At 46.5% G+C, this 22,304-nt stretch overlaps 1 protein-coding gene across 1 annotated transcript; it reads left to right on the top strand.

Annotated features, from left to right (window-relative positions):
• The first annotated feature begins 11,082 nt into the window (after positions 1-11,082).
• Positions 11,083-20,966, top strand: DACT2 (dishevelled binding antagonist of beta catenin 2). The gene is made up of 4 exons (XM_063098103.1): positions 11,083-11,322; positions 16,865-16,997; positions 18,221-18,499; positions 19,263-20,966. Exons 1-4 carry the CDS (start codon positions 11,083-11,085, stop codon positions 20,852-20,854), a joined length of 2,244 nt encoding a protein of 747 aa, XP_062954173.1. The 3' UTR covers positions 20,855-20,966.
• The last annotated feature ends 1,338 nt before the right edge of the window (positions 20,967-22,304 follow it).

Below are 22,304 nucleotides of genomic sequence, written 5' to 3'. Positions count from 1 at the left end.
TATCAATCTTAGGTGAGGAATACCTGTAACTTCACTTTTAAAATTTCTCTTGACTACGTACAAATGCAGTCACATCATAGATAGAGGCTTGAAGGTAAAACTAAGTTGATAGCTTCTATTGTGTAAGTCAAGGAGAGTCACTAATTTTTTAACATATTTATTTAATTACATAGGTAATGCATATAGAAAAATAAAAATATAAGAAATCAATTTTTTATCATCTATTTACCTAAATAAAACTGCTATTAATATTTTAAGTTTATAGTATAACATTTCACCCCTTGCTATGCACAAAATACAGACACCATGTGTACACACACACACACACACACACATTCACACACACACACACACATATATTTTTAATGGAGCCATATAGTGTTTTATAATCTGCTTTTTTGTCTTGACGATTTGTCATGAATAATTCTCCATGTCAACAATTATGTGTATGCTTTAGTGAATTTCATCCTGGGATCCCTTAGTAAATGGTTAGCATGAAGATAGGTAAATTGGTCAGCAGAAGAGGTTCAATGGTCCAAGAACAGCTCCAGGCCTGTAGGTAATATACAACAGAGATAGCAGTTCAGTTCAGTAGGAAAGGGGAACTTGCTTCATAAATGGTAATGGTGCTGGAATAATTAACTAATCATACAGGAAAAATTCTTGAATCCTACATCACACCACATGCAAAAATTAATTCTGGGTGGATGAAAGATATACTAGAATACATGCAATATCAGAATAAGAGTTACCAAAACATTGACTTCATGTTGAAACGGGTGAGAACTTTTAAAGAAACTTCAAAGATAGGAATCATAAAAGACATTAGAAAAAAATTTTTAAAGTTAGTGCTGACCTGTCAAGGATACCACAAGCAAAGCTGGGGAAAAACAATAAATTAGGGGAGAAATATATGTGCATCACAGATGGCAGACAAAGAGTAACTGAATACATAGAAAATTCCATGAATTCATACAATAAGGACAAATGGGAAAAAATATGGATAAGCCATTCCCAGTGGCAAAAATTAAAATTATTGATGAACACGTGGAAAGTTGCTCAAACTCACTGAAAGTCACAACATTTTAAACCGAATAAATACTGAGGTACCATTTTTTACAATCAAATTGAGGAAAAAAAAATTTTTTTTTTTTTTTTGTCTTTTTCGTGACCGGCACTCAGCCAGTGAGTGCACTGGCCATTCCTATATAGGATCCGAACCCACGGCGGGAGCATCGCTGCGCTCCCAGCGCCGCACTCTCCTGAATGCGCCACGGGCTCGGCCCAGGAAAAAAATATTTTAAAATGATGATATTCAGTGTCAGCCACAATATGGAGTCTAGAGTTTGTCCTGTAACACATTTCTGATTGTAGCTATAATTTTTGAGAAAATACTCTTGCAATATTCAAATAAAACAACATGTGCCCATTGACATCAGAAATCTCATCTTAGAGAATATAGCCTATAGAAATAAAACCGATAACACCATGGTCATTATGTATAAGGATGATCTTTGTAGCACTGTTACATAGTAGGAAAAAATAAAAGGAAACACTGAATGTTCATAAATAGAAGAATGACTGAAGTATACTCATATAATGGAACATCATTTGCTAAAAAAATTTAGGTGATGATGAAACTGTAGGGTAGTGTGCATTGTATGAGTACAGCAGTGGTAGGTACATAGAAAGAGAGATTTGTGAAAGACTACACAATAAAATACATATGGAAGGTTTAACTCAGTGAAATGGAGAGAAGATATTAAATTTTATTTTCATATCTAGTGTATCTTGTGTTTTCTTTTTGAAATAAAAATACCTAGTAATATTTTTAAAAATAAATAAATGGGATTATATCGAGCTAAAAAGCAAAGGAAACAATCAACAGAGGAAGAGACAACCTACAGAATGGGAGAAAATGTTTTCAAACTATGCATCCAACAGGGGATTAATATCCAGAACACACAAAGAACTTAACTCAATAGAAAAAAAACAAGTAATTTTATTAAAAACTGGGCAAAGGAGCTGACTACACAGTTCTGAAAATAGTGCATGCAAATGGCCAAAATGTATCACAAAAAATGCTCAACATCACTAATCATCAGGGAAATGTAAATTAAAATCATGAGATACCATTTCACCCTGGTTAGACTAGCTATTATCAGAAAGACAGAATAACAAATGCTGGTGAGGATGCCGAGAAAGGGGAAACCCTCCTATACTGTTGGTGGGGCTGTAAATTGGTGCAGCCATTATGGAAAACAGTATAGAGGTTCCTCAAACAACTACAGATAAAACCGCCATATGATCCAGCAATCCTACTGCTGGGTATATACCCAAAGAAATGGAAATCATCATGTCGAAGGGAGACCTGCACTCCCATGTTCACTGCAGATCTTTTTCCAATAGCCAGGCTATGGAACCAACCTAAATGTCCACTGACAGACAACTGGATAAGGAAAATATGGTATATACACTAAATGGAATTCTACTCAGCTATAAAAAAGAATGAAATTCTGCCATTTGCAGGGGCATAGACAAGCTTGGAGAAAATTTTGTTAAGTGAAATAAGCCAGGCACAGAAAGAGAAATACTATGTCCTCACTCATAAGTGGGAGCAAATAAATAAACAAATAAATAACAAAGAAACAAACAAACAGACAAAAATCATAATAATAAATTGAACTTTCGGAAGTAGAGAACAAAACTGTTCTCTACCAGAGATGAGAAACAGAGGAAGGGAGGAGAGATAGCAAGAAATTAGTGAAGGGACACAAAATAGCTAGTTAGAAAAAATAAGCTCAACTAATCTACAGTCAAGCTGGGCATCTATTATTATCATTAATTCACTGCATGCTATCAAATGTCCAGAAAGAAGAAATTGAATATCCTCAACAAAAAGAAATGATTACATTTTATAATGATGAATATGCTAATTATCCTGATTTGTTCATCATTCATAGTACACACCCCACAAATATGTATAATCAATTGTGTTTCAATCAAAAAAGAAAACTACAGACCAATATCTCTAATGAACACAGATACAAAGATCCTCAACAAACAGAATCCAGCAACACATTAAAAAGATCATTCACCATGATCAAGTAGGATTCATCCCAGGGGAAGCAAGGATGGTTTGATATACAGAAATAAATAAATGTGATACATCACATCAACAGAATGAGGGAAAAAAACATATGATCATTTAAATAGATGCAGAAATAGCATTTGATAAAATCCAACACCCCTTCATGATAAAAACACTCAACAACCTAGGTATAGAAGGAATGTACTTCAACACAATATAGGTCATATATGACAAACCCACAACTAATACCATAATAAATGGACAAAAATTGGAGGCTTTTCCTCTAAGATCTGGAACAAGACAAGGATGCTCACTTTCCCCACTCTTATTCAACATAATACTAGAAGTTCTAGCAAGTACATCAATACGAGAGAAAGCAATAAAGAACATCTAAATTGGAAAGGAGGAAGTGAAACTGTCCCTATTTACAGATGACATGATCATATGCATAGAAAACCCTAAAGACTCCACCAAAAAGTTATTAGAACTAATAAATGAATTCCATATAGTGGCAGGATACAAAATCAACACACAAAAATCAATAGCCTCCCTATATGCCAACAATGAAATATCTGAAGAAGAAATCAAGAAAGTAATCCCATTCACAGTAGCTACCAAAATAATAATAATAATAATAATAATAATAATAATAATAATAATAATAATAATAATAATAATAATAATACTTAGGCATAAATTTAACAAAGGAGCTGAAAGACCCCTACCATGAAAACTATAAAACACTGGTGGAAAAAAAAGAGAAGAGAACACAAATAAATGAAAACCTATCCCATCTTCATGGGTTGGAAGAATTACCATCATAAAAATCTTCGTATTACTCAAGGCAATCTACACATTCAACACAATCCCTATCAAATTACCAATGACATTATTCACAGAAATAGAAAAAACTATTTTAAAATTCGTATGGAATCACAAAAGACTCCATACATCTAAAGCAATCTTGAACAAAAAGAATCAAGTTGGAGGCATCACACTTCCTGGCTTTAAAATATAATATAAAGCTATAGTAACCAAAACAGCATGGTGCTGGTATAGAAACAGAGAAATTGACCAATGGAATAGAATAGAGAGCCCCCAAATAAGCCCACCCATTCACAGCCAACTGTATTTAAAAAAAAAAAAAAAAAACGGAAAAGTAGCATTCAGAGACGGAGTCAATGGATGTGAGGGCAATCTGACTGCAACATCTGTCACCCCATTGATCACCAGGGTTGACTCGGCTGATCTGGCTGGCCAGGCAGGTGTTCCCCTCCTCCCCCACTACTCCATGTGCATCCCTCCCAAAGCTGTGTGCTCGGTCAAAAAGGACAACCTTCCCTAATAGAAGAGAGAACCATTCTTCGGTCAAGGGTATACGAGTAGCTTCAGTTCCCTGCTAGAACCTCCAAACAAATGCTCAGAGATGGAGTCAAGAAGCTACTGTATACACAAAACAGAAATGATATAAAAATGATGCAGGGATTAACAAAGACCTATTAAAAATTTTGAATATGATGAATAAAATTTTAGGAAAATAATAGAAGAGTTGGAAGTCAAAGTTGAAGAAAACTCTCCCCCCAAAAGATAATGAGACAGAAAATATGATAGAAAAAATAAAATCATAAAGGCTTAACCATGGAAGTCCAAAATAAGAATTAAAATCTTATCATAAGAAGAGAGGAGAAATTAATGAAAATAAGAAATTTATCAAATAAACAAGACAAGGAGCTTTTTAGAGTCAAAGAATGAATGCCCCTTCATGTTGACAAAGTTTGCCAAATATTCAGTGTGTTGATTAATTTCATGTGTCAACTTGGCTCACCACAGTGCCCAGAGGCTTGGTCAAACACGTTCTGCGTGTTTCTGTGAGGTTGTTTTTGGACGGGAATAACATTTAAGTTGGTAGACATTGAGTAGATTGTCCTCATTGATGCGGAGGTCTCACCACTCAGACAAGGCCTTAATACAGAAAGACTAACCTCCCCCAGGCATGCTTGTTGACCTGGATATAGGCAGAGAAGATCAAGCTACCGAAAAGTGGGCAAGGATTCCAAGTTCATGAAAAATAACTGGTAGGACCAATGATACAGGGGTGAAATGAAGAGTGAGAAAGCCAGTGGACCTGCTGGCAGTGACAAATCAGTGTGAGGACCCCATGTCGTCCTTGCTGGAGGGCTCAAAAATGTTCCTGAGCTCAAACCCATCCTCAGAAGCATTTGTGATAGTGGATATCATCTTATGGTGTGTGTGCAAGAGAGAGACAGAAAATCCAGCATATTCTAATACAGTCCCTGACTTATGATTGTTTGACTTATGATTTTTCACCTTTCAATGGTGCAACACCATTCTGTTTTTCATTTCAATACATTATCCAATAAATAACATGGAATATTCAACATTTTATTATACAATAGACTTTGTGTCAGATAATTTTGCACAACCGTAGTCTAACGTAAGTGCTGAGCATGTTTAAGTTAGGCTAGGCTGAGCTGTGATGTTCAGTAGGTTATGTGTACTAAATGCATTTTTGACTTAGGATGTCTTCAGCTTACAAAGGGTTTATCAGGATGTAACCCCATCTTAAACCAAGGAGCATTCATATTGGCATGATTTAATAATGAGAAAAGGGGATTTCTCATTTTCTAAGAGAGGATGATCTTAGATAAATAAACTAAATGTAGTTTTTCTGAACCTGTGTTTTCACTATAACACCAGGGATGCCCACAGTGACAGAAGACCCAGGGCTACATGTTCACTGACATTCCTCATGTTTCTTACAGTCTAGGACTCAATCCATGACAGCATCAATGACTTTACCTCTCTAAAGCTATTTGACATGAGTTTTTTACGCTCTCTACTTCAGGAAGCTCTGGATGCAAATGTAGATCAAACAGGCAGAGTGATCCCACAATTTGTCTTCAAGGTCAACATTCTGAACACAATTTAAGATATGTAAACATGTCATAACCAGGATGGTCCATTCCAGAAATATAAGGTTGACTTTATATTTACAAATTGATCAATAAAATTTACTAAATAGGATAAAAGGAGAAAAATAAAATAATCACCTCAATATCTCAGAAAATACATTTGATAAAATTTGACATCCATTCTAGCAATAGAAGACAATTTCCTTAATCTGATGCAGGGTATCTACAAATACATACAACACCATCCTTAGTGGTGAAATGTTGAAAACATCCCCCCAGCCCTTGGAAGTCACATATGGATGCTTGATATTATCACCTTTCAACATTCTACTTGAGGCCCTATCCACTGCAATAAGGCAAGAAAAACAAAGAACAGGTGTAAAGATCAAAAAGAAAAAAATTAAGTTGCCATTAGTCACAGGTGATATGAATGTGTATGGAAAAAAATCCAAAATATTCTATAGATAAATTATTTGAAAGAATAAGTGACTTTAGCAAAACTGTTAGATGTCTTATTATTATTTCTATATATCATCAACAAAAATAAAATTAATTTGGCCGACTCCATGGCACACTCGGGAGAGTGCGGCGCTGGTAGCCCGGCAATGCTCCCGCCGCGGGTTCGGATCCTATATAAGGATGGCCGGGGCGCTCACTGGCTAAGCGCGGTGCGGCCGGTCACACACACAAAAAAATAAATAAAAATAAATAAAAATAAAATAAATTAAATTAAATTAAATTAAATTAAAAAGGTAACATTGACAATAGCATCAGAAAATACATTAAGAAAGTAGGGGCAAATCTAATGAAAGATGTACAAGACCTTTAGACAGAATTTATAAATGAATATTTGGAGACATTAAAGAAAATCTTTATAAGAGAAGGAGTATTTCATGTCCATGAATTAGAAAACTCAATATTGTAAAGATATTTCTCCCCAGATGTACCTATAGAGTTAATGCAATCCTATCAAAGTGCAGTAGGCTTTTTGTAGAGATTTACTCACTAATTCTAAAATTTACATAATATTGCAAGGTACCAAGCATACTCAAGACACCCTTGAAGAAGGTGGAAGAACTTACTCCACTGATTACAGCAGTTCATATAAAGATACAATAATTAAGACAGCTACAAGAATAGACGATACACTAAAGAGTCCAGAGCAGACCCAGTTACACTCCCATATGGACACTTTACTTATGACAAAGATGGCACTGCAGAAGAGTTCAGAAAGGGCTATTTTTAAATAAATATTGCACTGGAATATGTGTTTTAAAATAGCATATTGTGACACACCCCACACACGTCATACAATACACAAAAAGTCATTCTATATAAGTTGAAGATCTAAATAAGGGACTCAAAGTAATAAAGTTTGCAGAACACAGCATTAAATAATACCTTCATGAGTTTGGGTGAGCAAAAATTTCTTCAAAAGGGAAAAAAAAGTTAATAATAAATAAGACTACATAAAAGAATTTATGTTCATGAAAAGACACTATTAGGAAAATCCACAGAGAGAAAGAAGACACATAATTGATAATGGCATCATATCCAGTTTCTTTCTGTCTCTCTGTCTGTCTCACACATGCACACATCTCTCCCTGCCTCTCTCTCTCTATGAAAGAAAATGTAAAGGAAGAATCATGATTTTTTTACAGAGAAAAGTAACATCAGGAATCTTCTTCAACACACATTATACAGATAAGGAAACTGGGGACACAGGAACATGTGACTAAGGTCTCTCAAGTCTCCAGCCTAATGCTTTTTCTCCAGTACTAAGCTAGATAAACATGGAGGACTTAGTCCAATCAGCATTGCTGTCACAGAATACCTGAGACTGGGTAATTTACAGAGAACATTTGGCTCAAGTTCTGATGGCTGGCAAGTCTGAGGTTGGGCAGTGGCAGCTGGCGAGGGCCTCGGGACACTTCCACTTATGGTGGAAGAAGGAGATAGGGCATGTGCACAGAAGTCACATGGTGGGAGAGGAGCAAGAGAGAGAAACAGAGGAAGCCAGACTCTTGAACAACCCCCTCTAGCAGGAACTAATTCACTCACCCCTGGTGAAGGGCATTAATCTGTTCACGAGGAATCTGCCCCCATGATCCAAACACCTCCCACTAGGTCTCACCTCCAGCATTGCCACACTGGAAATCAAATTTCAACATGAGTTTTGGTGGGAACAAACCTCATCCAAACCATAGCAAGGACCATGGAGAAAATAAAGGAATCATTAGATAAACTGAAGCATTCAATACCCTTTCATGATATTTACAAAAAAAAAAAAAAAAAAGACGACTTCCTCATCCTGATAAAAGGCACCAAAAATCCCCACAGTTAACATCATCCTCAATGGCGAAAGACTGAATACTTTTCCTCTAAGAACAGGAGCAAGACAAGGATGTCCCCTCTTGCCATGTCTATTCAAAATTTTAGTAGACGTTGTAGCCAGGATAATTAGGCAGGAAAAATAAATAAATAAATGTCACCGATATTGTTTGCAGGTGACATAAGCTTGTGTTAGAAAATGCAAGGAATCCACTAAAAAAATAAATATATTAGAACAAATAAATTCAGCAAGGTTGCAGGGATCAATTGTTTATTTCTGTACACTAGCAATGAACATTCTGAAGATGAAATTAGAAAACAATTCCATTTACAATAGTATCAAAAAAATAAAATACTTAGAAATAAATTTAACAAGAGAAGTGCAGGACTTATGCACTGAAAACTGCAAGGCACTGTTGAAAGAAACTAAAGACCTAAACAAGTGGAAAGACATTCTCTGTTCATGGGTCAGAACATTTGACCTTAAGGTGGCAATAGTTCTAATGAATCTACAGATTCAATGCAATCCCCATCAAAATCCCAGCTGGTTTCTCTGCACAAACTGGCAAGCTGATCCTAAAATTAATAAGGACATGCAAAGAACACAGAAAAGCCAAAACGATCTTGAAAAAAATAAAATAAATTTGGAGGACTCACACTTCCTGATTTCAACACCTACTGCAGAGCTACAGTAATCAGAATAATGTGGTCTTTGCACGAGTATAGACATATACACCGATGAACCGAGAAAAGAGAAATTGATTATCTGGGATCAACTGGTTTTCAGTGAGGGTCCCAAGACAGTTCAATGGGGAAGGAACTGTCTTTTCAACAAATGGCATGAGACGACTGACTATCCACATGCAAAAGAATGAAGCTGGACCCCCACCTAACACCATACACAAACTAACTCAACACAGAGCAAAAACTTAAAGGTAAGAATTGAACTACAAAAATCTCAGAAGAAAGCCTGGGTATAATAATCTTTGACTCTGAATCAGACAATGGTTTCTTAGATATGACACCGAAAGCATAAGTCACAAAAGAAAAAAATAGATGAGTTGGATTTCATCAAAATTAAGAACTTTTTTGCTGCAAAGGACACTATCAGGAAAGTGAAAAAGTCCACAGAATGGAAAACATATTTGCCAACCATATATCTCCTATGGGAATTGTAAAAAATGTTTGACAACAGAATTGTATAAAGAACACTTACATCTCAATAATTTTTTAAAAAACCAAAAATTTAAGAATGGGTAAAGGAACTGAATAGACATTTCTCAAAGAAGATTCTTAATAAGCACACGAAAACGTCATTAGCCACCGGGGAAATGCAAATGAACACCACCATGAGACGCCACGGCACACCCGCTACAATGACTGTAACCAAAAGACGTTGACGCGCCGAGAGACCGGGACCCTGGCAGCAGGCTGGTGGGAACGCAGATGGCGCAGCCACTCCGGGAGGCCGTCGGGCAGCTCCTGCAGAAGCCGACGCAGTGGTCGCCTGCGATCCTGCGGCCCAGCGAGTCCACCTGGGTACACCCCAAGTAAAGGGAAACTGATCCCCATTCAAGCACTTGTGCGGAAGTGTCCTAGCAGCGCTATTCACGACAGCTACGAGGAGGACGCAGGGAATGTGCCTCGGCAGAGGAACGCCCCTCAGCGTGGACGGGAGTGAGGTGCTGCCACGTGGTGCACCTTGAGGACGTGGTGCACCTTGAGGTCGTGGTGCACCTTGAGGACGTGGTGCACCTTGAGGACGTGGTGCACCTTGAGGACGTGGTGCACCTTGAGGTCGTGGTGCACCTTGAGGACGTGGTGCACCTTGAGGACGTGGTGCACCTTGAGGTCGTGGTGCACCTTGAGGTCGTGGTGCACCTTGAGGACGTGGTGCACCTTGAGGTCGTGGTGCACCTTGAGGTCGTGGTGCACCTTGAGGTCGTGGTGCACCTTGAAGACGTGGTGCACCTTGAAGTCGTGGTGCACCTTGAGGTCGTGGTGCTGCGTGACAGAAGCCAGCCACGAACGGAACCCTTAGCATAGAGTATCTGGAATAGGCGGGTCAGTGGCTGCGGACAGAGGAAACGGGGTGACTCCGTGGGGGTGGTGACAAAGTGCTAAAAGCGATGTGGCGACAGTCGCACGACTTCGTGAAAACGCTATTAAACTTTTTACACTTGGAGTAAGGCGAGGAGCAGGGGACGTGAACTGCATCTCAGTAAAGCCATTATGTGAACCTGAAAAGGGCGAGCTCAGGTTCCACAGCACAGGTGAGCAGCAGGAGTGGCGGCGGCTCTCCGCGTTTGCGGGCGTCCCGCGGGGCCGCGCTCTTCGGCAGGCGACGCCGTCCCAGGCCTCAGCAGAACCTCTCCCTTCCCGTCCCACTCGCGCCTCCTTCCCCGTCTCCCGCCGCGGCTCCTCCTTTGCTGGCCGTCCCCTCCGAACGTCACCGGCTCCCAGGAGCGCGCCGGCTCCGGTCCCGGAGTCCCGCGGCGCCCGGCCCAGCCCGCAGCCGGCGAGGGGCCCCGCTGGGCCGACGGGGCGGGCCCGGGGGCGGCCGCTGCGACCTCGGGGCGTGCGCAGACACCGCCCTCCGCGGCCAGGGACAGGTCCCACCCCACCTGGGCGACCTGCGGAGCCGGGGCGGGGACAGGCGGCGCGGAGGACGCGCGGCGGCGGCGGCGGCTCCGGGAGGCTCGGCAGGCCCCGGCCCCGGCGCGCGGGATGTGGGCGCCGGGCGGCCCCGCGGGGCCCGCGGGCTGGGACCGCCGCAGGGTGGGCGCGAGGCTGCGCGCGGCGCTCGCGGGGCTGCAGGAGCTGCAGGGGCTGCGCGCCACGCAGCAGGCGCGGGTGCAGGGCGCCCTGGCCATGCAGCCGCCGCCGCCCGCGCCCGCCGCCCCCCGCGGGCCCCGCGCCCAGGAGCTGCGGCTGGAGGCGGCGCTGGCCGCGCTGCAGGAGCAGCTGGTGAGGACCGGGCCGGGCGCGTGGGGCGGGCCGCTGGGCTGCAGGGGCCACGGAGGGACGTGCTTGCGGACTGAGTCGGGACTGGAGGCCCGCTGCCTAGAGCCTCGGCCGGCGCGCGGCGGGTCACCACCCCGGGAGTGGCCAGGGACACGGCACGCCCGCCCGCGCCTGCTCCCTGCCGCAGACAGGCTCGGGGATGCGTCCCTGTTCCAGTCGCACCGCTGTTCTGAGTGCGCTGACTCGATTTCCCCCGGCGGGAGTCTCCTGGGGTGGGGGTGCTGGCATCACACTCCCGGGTACCAGGTCGTCCCTGCTGCTTTGGTTTAGGGACAACAGGGTTGGCGTGTAGAGGGCCCCGCCGCCTGTCCTCAGCAATACGGTCAGGTGGAATAGGGTCGGGTCATGGTAACAAATCTGATGGTGGCTTCTTCAACTTTAAAATGTAACCTGATCTGTAAAAAGAGGTGTGTCCTCTGCTCAGAGGCGCTGGGAGAGGGGAACCCTTCGTGCTTTCTCTGCCATTGTCTTTCTCAGGGCTGCCTGGGCCCCTCCAAACGCCGGTTCCTCTGTGTACAGTGGAAGATATTCCAGTTACTTCTCCTGTGGTTATTACTCCGATGGATGATTTCATTTAACTTATTGGAAACAACTCAAAAGAGTTTTTGCAGAACTCCGGTGTGTGTTTTGTTTTGTTTTAATGCTGCAGAAAGATGCATGAGTGACCGACCTCTGTTACTGTAAAGTGGAATTTCTTTTACATTAGAAATTCAAGTCTGTTCTGTTAAAAGTTGCTGTTTTCTAAAAGTTGCCCCGATGAAGCTGCAGCAATGATCAGCTTCTCTCAGTCGTGTTGTTAATCTAGTAAATGCTTCTGGACTAAAGAATCAATCGGGAGGTCCAGTGTCTGGACATGGCTCCCGGGATTCCTGATTGCTCCCCATACAGTCGAAGACAGAGGTGGAAGAAGGGGTGGGAATAACCTGGACCCCGACTCCCGCAGCCTCTCGCTCTGTGAGTGAATCAGCTGCTGCCTGGGAGAGGGACGGGACAGGGATGTAGCTGGCAGTGAGCAGAACCTGCGTGCCTTGTGGTCGGGTTGTTTGTGCATTTGCAGCCAGACACAATCTTACCTTCTGCAAGACCTCAACTAGGCACACGATAGTCTGCAGACAGTTGCACGTATGTGACGGAGGAGCTGCTGGCATGCTGGCGTGAACGGTTGGGTCAAGGGGGTAGGAACACAGTTGATGATTAACTTGGCGTAAGTAATGTACAAATCAAACCCGTGAGTGCTCACCTCTAATTACAAGTAGCCTTTTGGAAGATCAAACAGGTTTTTTGTTTAATTTTTTTTTTTTTATGTGGGGACCAGAAGGAACACGCAGACTTTGTCTTAACTTTGTTCTTGAGTGGATTATGTGATCAAAAGAGGAGAGTAATTGAGTTTGTGTGACATCAGCCAGCACTGAGCACTTCTGCATTTTTCTTACAGGAAAAGCATTAGGGGTGATACTAGTTCTATGAAGGAGAATGCAGTCAAGAGGCGTTAGTCGCCAGGATGCCAGCATGGTGACACACTCCGCTAACTCGCGGTTAACTCAGGGCGCCCCTCCCCCACACCCTGGTGTTCACCTGGCCATCACTCATTATCCAGGTGTGAATACAGGAAGAACGTTTATCTGACCCTCAGCAGCTTTGCCCTGCAGGAATTCTCAAGTGGGAATGAGCTGGAGCATTTCTAGGGATTTCAGCTGTTGTCAGGAACACAGCATTCGGCATTGAGCACATTATCTGAAAGTGCTGTGCCCTTCCAACTGCCCTGTGAAAAGTCACAAAAGAGCGCAGCTGTAGGTGCTTAGTGAGATTTTGTTGAATAAAAACACGAGTGACTTATTGCTGGAGCAGAAGGGAAGATGATTTCAGTCTGCAGGATCTCCTTGTAGATTTCTGAGCTGATGAAATGCCTGTTCCCCCGAGCCGAGCACTCTGGTCTGTCTGGCCAGGCGGGCTGAGCTGACTCTGCTTACTTGGTCATGATTTCAAGGAAATTTGTCATTCCCCAAGAAGTGGTTGGCATTTCCACTTTCACAGCATTGAGTCCTCAACAACTTTTGAATAGGAAGGCTTCGTCCAGCCCTGGCAGTCCGTGCCTGAGAGTGGTCTGAGAAGGCCGTCCCCTACCATGTGCTGCTGCGTCAGTGGGGGTGTCCTCACGTGGGAAGCAAAGAAAGGGCCATGGGTATTCAGCGATGAAATCTCATCCTGAAGAATTTCCAGGTTGCTGATTTTGCGGGTCACGACTTGTTCTAAAAGTGGCAGCTTGCAACAGTTCCTTTCCACGGGCAGGTTCCAGCGTCGAACGCCACAAGAGCAAGCTGTGGGTGTGATTGTGCAGCTGTAAACATGATGCCTGGTGTTTTCCTTGGACGACTGTGCTCGCTGCTTTGTGAACACCCAGGAAAAAAGGGCAGCAGAGAGAACTCGCCCAAGGTCAGGGCCAGGCACCCGCGGGCCCCACAAGGCTTCCTGTGCTCTTCCTCATGCTCAGTCAGTAATGCTTGTTATCCATGAGCCCAATCTGTGAACCTGGGGCCCCTTGGCTATTGATTGATGGACCTCTTTTAAGCTTAGGTGGTAACATTTGCCCCCTCGAGGACAGAGGTGACAGCCATGGAATTCATGCATAAAATGTTTCCTTTGTACATTCTTAGCTTTCAAGGAAAGAAAGGAGGTGTTGTAGATACCATCTCTGTATCCTGAACTTCAGGGCATTTTTCACTTTTGTCCTCTGGATAGCCATAAAGGTTCTGCAGTTTCTGGAAAGCTGAATTGTCGATGGGGGAAACAAAGCAAACAGAAATCAGATCATTCTCTTGTGGTATATAAAGCAAGCATTTCAAAGAAAGGGATCAGCTAAGTATTTTTGTTTGTCCTGGCTCCCCCTGGAATAGAAGTTCTCAAACCATTCTGTGTTCATAAGAAACTTCTGTGGTCCTGGAGAGTCTTGCTCAATTGTAGGTTCCTTGGCCAGAGTCTGGGCGCGTGGGGGGCACAGAGCCTGGGATCTGCAGGTACACATCACAGACCTCCCACCTGGGACCTTGCTGTGGGCCTCACAGGAGACCCCTACCCCTTACCCATCTTCAGGGGATTTTGACACAAGTGCACCCAGAATTCACCTTGAGAAACACCATCCTGAAGTGAGCCCGAAGACTTGCAGAGCGGAGGGGAGGCCTGAGGTGGCCCCAGGGCTGCTCACTGTGGTGGAGTCGGTCTGCCTGCAGAAATGCATGGAGACTGGCACTCTGGGGCTGGCTTGGCAGCAGACTGCACTCGATCCTGGTCACATAGTGACTTTTGACTATGAACACAAAGTTCGACACAAAGAAAGAGTTAATGAAAAGCACAGGAACATAACAGCCCAGTTAGGGACAATAGGAAGGGTTCAGAAGGGTTGTAGAAATCCTGAATGGCGCAGTCCTGTGGACCAGCAGACAGGTCCTGAGCATGTAGTAAATAATCTGTGAATACCTGAGAGCCCCTTGCGTCCTGTGGCCCCTCGACCATTAATCAGAAGCCAGCAACTGAAGGCCTGCTGGCAAACATTAATCACAAAGCAATTAACCCCAACACAAACACACAGGGCAATATTTTTTTTTTTTTTTTTTGGAGGGGGCTGCAGATGGAGGGAAGGAGCCAGTGGGGGGTTCGGAGGGGCCTCCACCTTCAGAAGACAGAGAAAACCGTGATTTGGGAGAGAAGCCAGCAGCCAAACAGATGTTCTTAAACAGTGAATTGTCTTCTAACATAGAAAATTTTCTGTTGGTGTCATGGTTTTGTTTTATGACAGGAAAAGAAAAAAATCATTTGCAGTTGAGAATACACACTGGCTCCTTTGTGTGAATCTAAGTGCAGTTTTTACTTAGATGGTGACTGGACTGAGACTATCTCTCCATGCTGCACTGGCTTTTTCTGGTAGTGTTGTTCACTTGGGTGACGTTTTACCTTTGTAAACACGTGCAGGGTAAGAAGCCAGTCTGTTTAGGCTCGTCTGGTGGTTCTGGGAGCAAAACGTTCTGGTTAAATTCAGGACTGGTGTTTGCAATGTTCACATTTACAGATCGTCTTATGGCTTTAGTACTCGGTTACTGTGCAAACCATGGAAGTTGTCCCGAGACCCTGCCTGGGGTCATGGACGAGCTGTCCTGCACCCACATGGTGCCAGGCTGGGCCAGGGCCAGGCATCCGACTCCCCTCACCCCTCGTGATGTCAGTCACCCAGGTTTGAAAAATCTGTGCAGACGTTATTCTCTGCACAGAGACGTTATTCTCTTCACAATAATTTCCTGTTAGGAAAATCATTATGGTATTGCTACCTGCTTTTCTCTTCTAATGATTTCTCATATTATTGAAATTACTGCCATAATTTCCCTGAGTCCATAATTTGGGGCTTAGGGGAATTCCTCATTTCCTATGTCCAAATTTGAAATGTAATCAATCACTTTCTTAAACAGGACAAACCACATAATTACATTCATTAATTATTTGCCTTAAGTTTAATCATTAATCAAAACAAGAAATTTATGCAGTGAATCTGAAAACAGGGTGAAGTTTTATAATTGAAAGAAAGAAATTGTCATTTATTAAACACTCAGTGCAAGTCTTACATGTATGTTATTTATGTGTGTGTGTATATATATCGCGCCCATTTTACACACACACACACACACACACACACACACAGATGTGTGGTTAACACTCATAAGAACCCATTTTAGAGTTGGGGCAGCTGAGGTCGGGAGGTGCAGCGTCCCGGGGCAGAGCTGTGAAGGTGGATGTCCAGGCCGCACCTTTCCCAGGCAAAGCCCATGTTCCCATCTCCTGCAGCGCCCTTTCCCCTTGCAGGGAGCCTCTTCCCTGATGTCTTTACCAAAACCTGCCACAGTGCGAGACGCTGCTTGTAATACCAGGGATGGAGAAGGGAGTTGATCCACAGAAAGGGAGGCCTTTTTCTTTCTCACCCCCTCATAAAGTCGAAGGTCAGCACCGCCCCGGAGCCACCAACCTGGGGCAGCTGGTGAGAGAATATGGTGACCCAAGACAGGAGACGGGAGGAGCGTGGGCATGGGAGTAAAATCTTGCATGGACTGGAAAACAGAGCGAAATCAACCGTGACAGTGTCACTGTGGTACCGGCAGGAGCAGGTGCTGTTCTGTGACGTTTTTGATCCTGATTTCACTCTCCTGAGCTGTGTTATTCTGCGTCCGTATAGAGGCACGTCTAATAGAAAATTGCAGATAAATAGTCTGTGACTAGAGAAAAAACCCATGGGAGAGGGAAGAGACTTTATTTTCTTTCTGTGCCCATAGAGCAGGGAAAGTGCCTCCGTGAGGCAGAAGCGGCTGTCAGATTGAGGAGATGTGTTTCAAGTGGGCGTTTGGAGCATGAAGTGTGTCCGTAGTGGCACATTTGCACCCCGTCGAGCTCAGGTCTTGAGGTCCATGCTTGCAGCATGTTTATTTCTCACCCTCTCCCTTCGCAGTCCCGGCTGAGACAGCAGGACGCTGGTCTGAAGACACACTTGGACCAGCTGGACCAGCAGATTAGCGCTCTGCAGTTGGGCGTGTGCCGGTCGGCGGGCGAGGCCCCAGACAGCGACAGCAGGCCCAGCTCAGGTACCTCCTGCTGCCCTCGGTGCACCCATGGACAGGGCGGCATTTGTGCAGGGACGCGGTCCAGCTCCCTGTTCTTCAAGTGGCAATGCTCTTGGGGTCTGGAGTTGGGAGCAGGGCCCCCGCCTGCTTTCTCAGGCTGGTCTGAAAGTTGCGAGGCTGTAGATAAGCCTGGAAAAAGCAAACATCATTGAGGGATACTGAGAACGAAATGCTTTCATTTAACTGTATTTTTTTAAAGGAGCATGTTTATATATGTATATATATTCTTGTTTTTAGTTGGAAAAGTGTTGCTTTTGATGCGGAAAAATCCCATGCATTTCTCATCTCTTTCTGGACAGAGACAGATTGTCAGTTCTGATTATGCTGGATGAACATGGAGATTGTAAATAACCACTTTATGGGCCACAGAAATATGTGTTTTTAAATCTATGGGTTTAAATTGGTGTAAAATCTGCATAATTTGTCAGGAAAGATGATAAGGAATCTGTTTCCTCCCATGCCACCCCATGTGCCCCATTTTAAAGGGCACAGCAAGAGATACTTACAGTCATTGCTGAGGTCTGTGGTCCTGGTTCCTTTTGCTTTTTATCTAACATTCTTCAAGCAACACTTGGAAACAAAGTTTCTCTCTCCAGATCAATCACACTGGTCAGAACCCGGATCAGATGGCAGCCTGGGAGACAGCGTGCTCATGCATTGTCTGCTGTTTCTTCCTTATTTTTGGTTTGCAAAACCCCATAATAGTCTAGGTTGTGTTATTTCTCTAGCATGCACAGGGGCTGAAGGACCCCCCTAAATTGCTCCCTTCTCTGATGCTGCCTCAGGCTGACTTGGCAGGAAGCAGGAGGGGAAGAGAGGGATTTCAAGGCCAGTCCTGAAGGGGCTGTGGCTGGCGGAAGAGGCCTCTCTCAGCCAGGCCACAGCCATGCAGAGCTAAACCAGCCACCTACCAAGGAAGGGTGGGGGTGACAGAGTTCCAGCCCACCCACTGACCAATGCAGACACTTCCTGGGAAGAAACCTGAACATTTCCGCCTAGGGCCCTGCTCTCCCAGGCCCGTGTCGTCCACAACATCCCACAGCCTCCCTGCAGCCTTGGCTCAGGGGCTCTCTCAGTCCCGCCCCCCATGCCATGGCAAGCAGAAGCGAGCAGGGGTCCTGGGGCTCCTCAGGGTGGGCATCCACCTTCTGGGTGTGCACTCACCTCCCGTCTCTTCTGTCCAGGATTTTACGAGCTGAGTGATGCTGGCTCCTGCTCCCTGTCCACCTCGTGCGCCTCTGTCTGCAGTGACCACATCTGCCCTTCCCAGGGCAGTTTGCTGCCTGTGGCCCAGCCCCCCAAGGCCAGGCCCAGCACGGGGGACTGGCGACCCCGGTCAGCTGATGAGACCACTGTGCCAGCATGGAGACCCCAGGCAACTGAGGAGGGCAGCAGGCCCCTGGGCAGCATAGTGGATGCAGGCTGGACGCGGGGCACATTCAGGCCCAGGCCGGTGTCTACAGGTGAGGGACAGCCAGAAAGGGGTGGGGGTCTCACCTGAGGCCTGTGGGGGACAAGGGCAGAGTGCAACCCCACCCAGCCCTTCCAAGGACAGCAGGGAGATCCCCCTGCATCCCCATGGAATGCACTCTGCAGGCACCAACCAGACTAATGCCACCGGGCACCTCCTGCAGGCCTTTCAGTCTTTTCAGATGAAGGTAGACATCAAATACTTGCTCAGTGCGTGATAGCGAGGCTATTCTAATAAAAAGCATTCTTCTTATTTAAAATGGACATCAGAAAGTTAAATAAGATCCTTCAAAAACCCTCGATCTGTTCGTGTCTGGAGAGTGAATGCTGTCTGTGAATAGCGATCACTTGGATTCCACTCTGGGCCTCGGGAAGAACTTTAGTTGTCTTCAGACTGTCCGAAAAGGAAAGTTGTCATTTCAGGTCCCATTTTCTTTCTAATACAAGACCTGGTTTCGTAACAACCATTTGGTCTTTTCCTGGTGAGAGTCCCCACGTGGACTCTGTGGGCGGCTGCAGAGCTGGGAGAGGTGCGGGCCCTGAACTGACATGCTCTCAGCCGGATGCACTGAGCCTACCACGCCTCGTGTAAGCGGCCAGTGCAAGCGGCTGGGTCACTGCTGGCTCCAGCCGGCCATCTGAGCTCCTCGGAGCAGTAAGTGAGCGGAGCTCCCCTGCTGGTGCCACGGGCAAAACGAAACCAACAGCACCTTAAATTCTTACTGGCATATGCACTGTTCATCTCCTCATTCCTAGGTGACCTGGACAGAGTCCTGCCAGCTGATACAGAGCTCCAGAGATCCAGCGCAGACCCCAAGCCCACCTCCTTCCTCAGCCAGGGAACAGACACCCTGTCCTACGTGCTCGACCCCAAGTATCAGCGTGACCTGGTGTCCAAGGGCGGCAGGGAGGTGTACCCGTACCCCAGCCCCCTGCACGCCGTGGCTTTGCAGAGCCCCCTGTTTGCTCTGACTAAGGAGGCACCACACAGCAATGGCCTCTCGCCCCCCAGGAAACCCCTTCTGGGCCCTACAGGTCTCAGCAGGATCCATATGGGATCAGTCCTTGAAGCTGGCCCCGCCAGAGCTTATATTGACAGGCTGCTGCGTCTGCGGGGCCAAGGGATGCCCCCAAAAGGCAGTGTGGGTGAGCAGGGACCCCCAAGATGTGAGGCACCCCCATCACCACCAAAGCAGGGTGTCCAGAGAATGGACACTGGTGGTCAACTTGAGAAGCTGGTTTGCACCCGAGAAAGAGAGGGCCTGGGAGGGACAGCTCAGAGGAGGGACACCAGGGGGGACAGCCCAGAGCAGCAGGGACCTGTGCCCCTTGTGGGCACCCAGCACCCCAGCAGCCTTCCAGGGAAGGGGCCTCAGCCCTCTCCCTGTTCCCAGGCCCAGTTGCCGACTTGTGACTGTGGGCGAGGCAAAGTTGTGTCGCCATCCAGGAGGACAGACAATGGGAGCCCACCTCTGGCCTCAGGTCACTTTGTCCTCCTGCCCTTTGCTGCTAGGGAAGCTTCCCCAGTGAGGCTGAGAACAGGCCACCCCAAGACAAAGGCTATGAGGACCAAGAGGAGGGCCAGCGACAAGGTGCTGAGGTTTGGGAAGCAGCCACTGCTACTGGCACCAGAGAGACAGAGGGGTGCCCGTATAGCCCCCCAGCTGGCCCCCGAGTGGGTCCCTTCCCACAGGCCCCAGGTGGGAGGTGGGCTCAGGAGGAGGCCCACCCTGGCCGGGGTGGCTCCTGGGCGGTCCTGCTCTGAGTCCACCCTCTACCCCGTGCCCTTCTTCGTCCCCCTGGTGGTGACCCGGCGGGACAGTTGCCAGGCATCAGCACAAGCCCTGTTCCCCTTTGGACCGGCCGTCCTGAGCCCGGCAGCTGGGAAGCAGCAGCGCAGGTGGCAGTCCGCCATGGAGATCTCCGCCAGGGCCCGCCCGCCTGGCCGCCCTGAGCCCCCGGCCCGCAGAGCAGGTGGCCCGCGCACCCCGAGCCAGCGGATGCTGGTGCACCAGGACGCCTGCACCGGGAGCGAGTCGGGGTGCTCGGAGCGCTCGGCCCTGGCTGAGAGCAGCGAGGACGAGGCCAGCGACCACACCGCCAACCGCTTTGGGGACCGGGAGTCCAGTGGCTCCAGCTCCGAGGGTGCCGTCCAGGGTGGCGGTGTGGGCCCCAGGGAGCTGGCCTGGCCCGGGGTGGTCCCCCGGCAGCCTATAAGGGCCCCGGCTGGCCCGCGGCCGCCCCTGCCCCCCGTGCCCAAACTGTGCCGCATCAAGGCCTCCAAGGCCCTGAAGAAGAAGATCCGCAGGTTCCAGCCGGCAGCCCTGAAGGTCATGACCATGGTGTGAGCGCAGCCACCGGCCAGCCTCCTCGTGACCCGCCACCCAGCCCCTGGGCCAGTAGGTTCCCCACCTCGCCATCCTACTGGGTTACTCTACCTTCTCCAGCTCCATTCAAAAAGGGGTCCCCCAGGTGGGCTGTTGCCCTGAGGACAGCTCTGAGCTCCATGGGCCGATTTCCAAGGCCACAGCAGAGATGTTGCCGAGGGCTCTGCAAGCACCTGGCTACACGTCATTTCATTTTGGGCATCTCCCCAGGGCAGGCATTTCCTGTCCTGGCCTGGGGGCTGCCGCCTTCCTCTGCCTTCCTTTGCCTGGGGGTATATTTCCCAATATTTTTAAACCTTTTCTCCCCAGAAGCATTATTTGAAAGAGAGAGTTGCAGGACTGTGCGCTGGGATTTGAATTTGACCTCCATGTTAAGGTCTGGACGTGAATAAAGACCCAGATTATTTCACTATCTTTGCAAACAAAGGGCATGAGTTTTCTTTCTCCTTTGACCCCATTCCTCTCATGTCTGGTGTGGCACATAGTAGGTGCTTAGTAAAGCACTGCTCCTTCCTGTCGCGTGAACGTGGGCTAACCCTGAGGTGGGGTGTGAGTGGACTCTGACCTTTGGTTCCAATACAGGTACGTTGAGCGTACAAGTGTTTAAAAAATAACTTTTGGGGTTTTTTTTTTTTTTTTTTTTTGGTTTATTTTTTCAAAGAGAGCTTCCCTCAACTCTCCAAGGTGAAAGACAGCAGGTCTTCCTGCGAATCTGCCTGGCGGGTGCCGCCCCCTCTCCACTTCGTGACTGAATGGTTCGAAAATCAGTCAGATCAAAAATCCTGAATGATTCAAAAGCTGCTCCAGAGGCTTCTGTGGGCCTCGAGGCAGACAGCAGGGTGGGGTGGGAGGTCCTGGAGTCCCCCAGGGCTGGTGCACACTTGTCAGGAACTTCAGAAGGAAGCTGGTAAGAAAACCAGCTGAAAATACTGGTAGTTTTGTAGCAGGTTTTAAATATTCCTGTAACAAGTAGCTGGGTTCAGGATGCAGTTTACAGATGAGCATTTTAGGACAGGGAAGCTGAGCTGTGAGAGGTGAGGGGAGGCTGCAGCTGCAGCCCCTGAAGGTGGAGATGGAGATGCAAATCACTCAAAAATGCAAACGTTTCACAGGCACTGGGGCAGACTTTGAAATTCAGGCATTCCATTGTCTGCCTGGAATCTCCACCTGTGCTCATGGAATCGGCTGACTAACAGAAGTATGAGAGCCTCCTTAAGCTTTCTGAAAAGCTGCATTCAAACTTAAAGGAATATTTAAATGCACTCATGATTGGTGGTTTTATTGTAAAAGATATCACATGGGGTATTTTCTAAAAATGGTCTGGTTCACTATGCAGCACACTAGGTGCTGGGAATGGTGACTTTGGCAGGACCACCTAGCAGATGAGGCTGTTGGGACAGGCCTCAGGGTC

The sequence above is a fragment of the Cynocephalus volans genome, chromosome 5, assembly GCF_027409185.1.
Source record: "Cynocephalus volans isolate mCynVol1 chromosome 5, mCynVol1.pri, whole genome shotgun sequence".
NCBI classification, from domain to species: Eukaryota; Metazoa; Chordata; class Mammalia; order Dermoptera; family Cynocephalidae; genus Cynocephalus; species Cynocephalus volans.
Note: the sequence above shows the minus strand (reverse complement) of the source record. Positions and strands in the feature narration are given on the sequence as shown.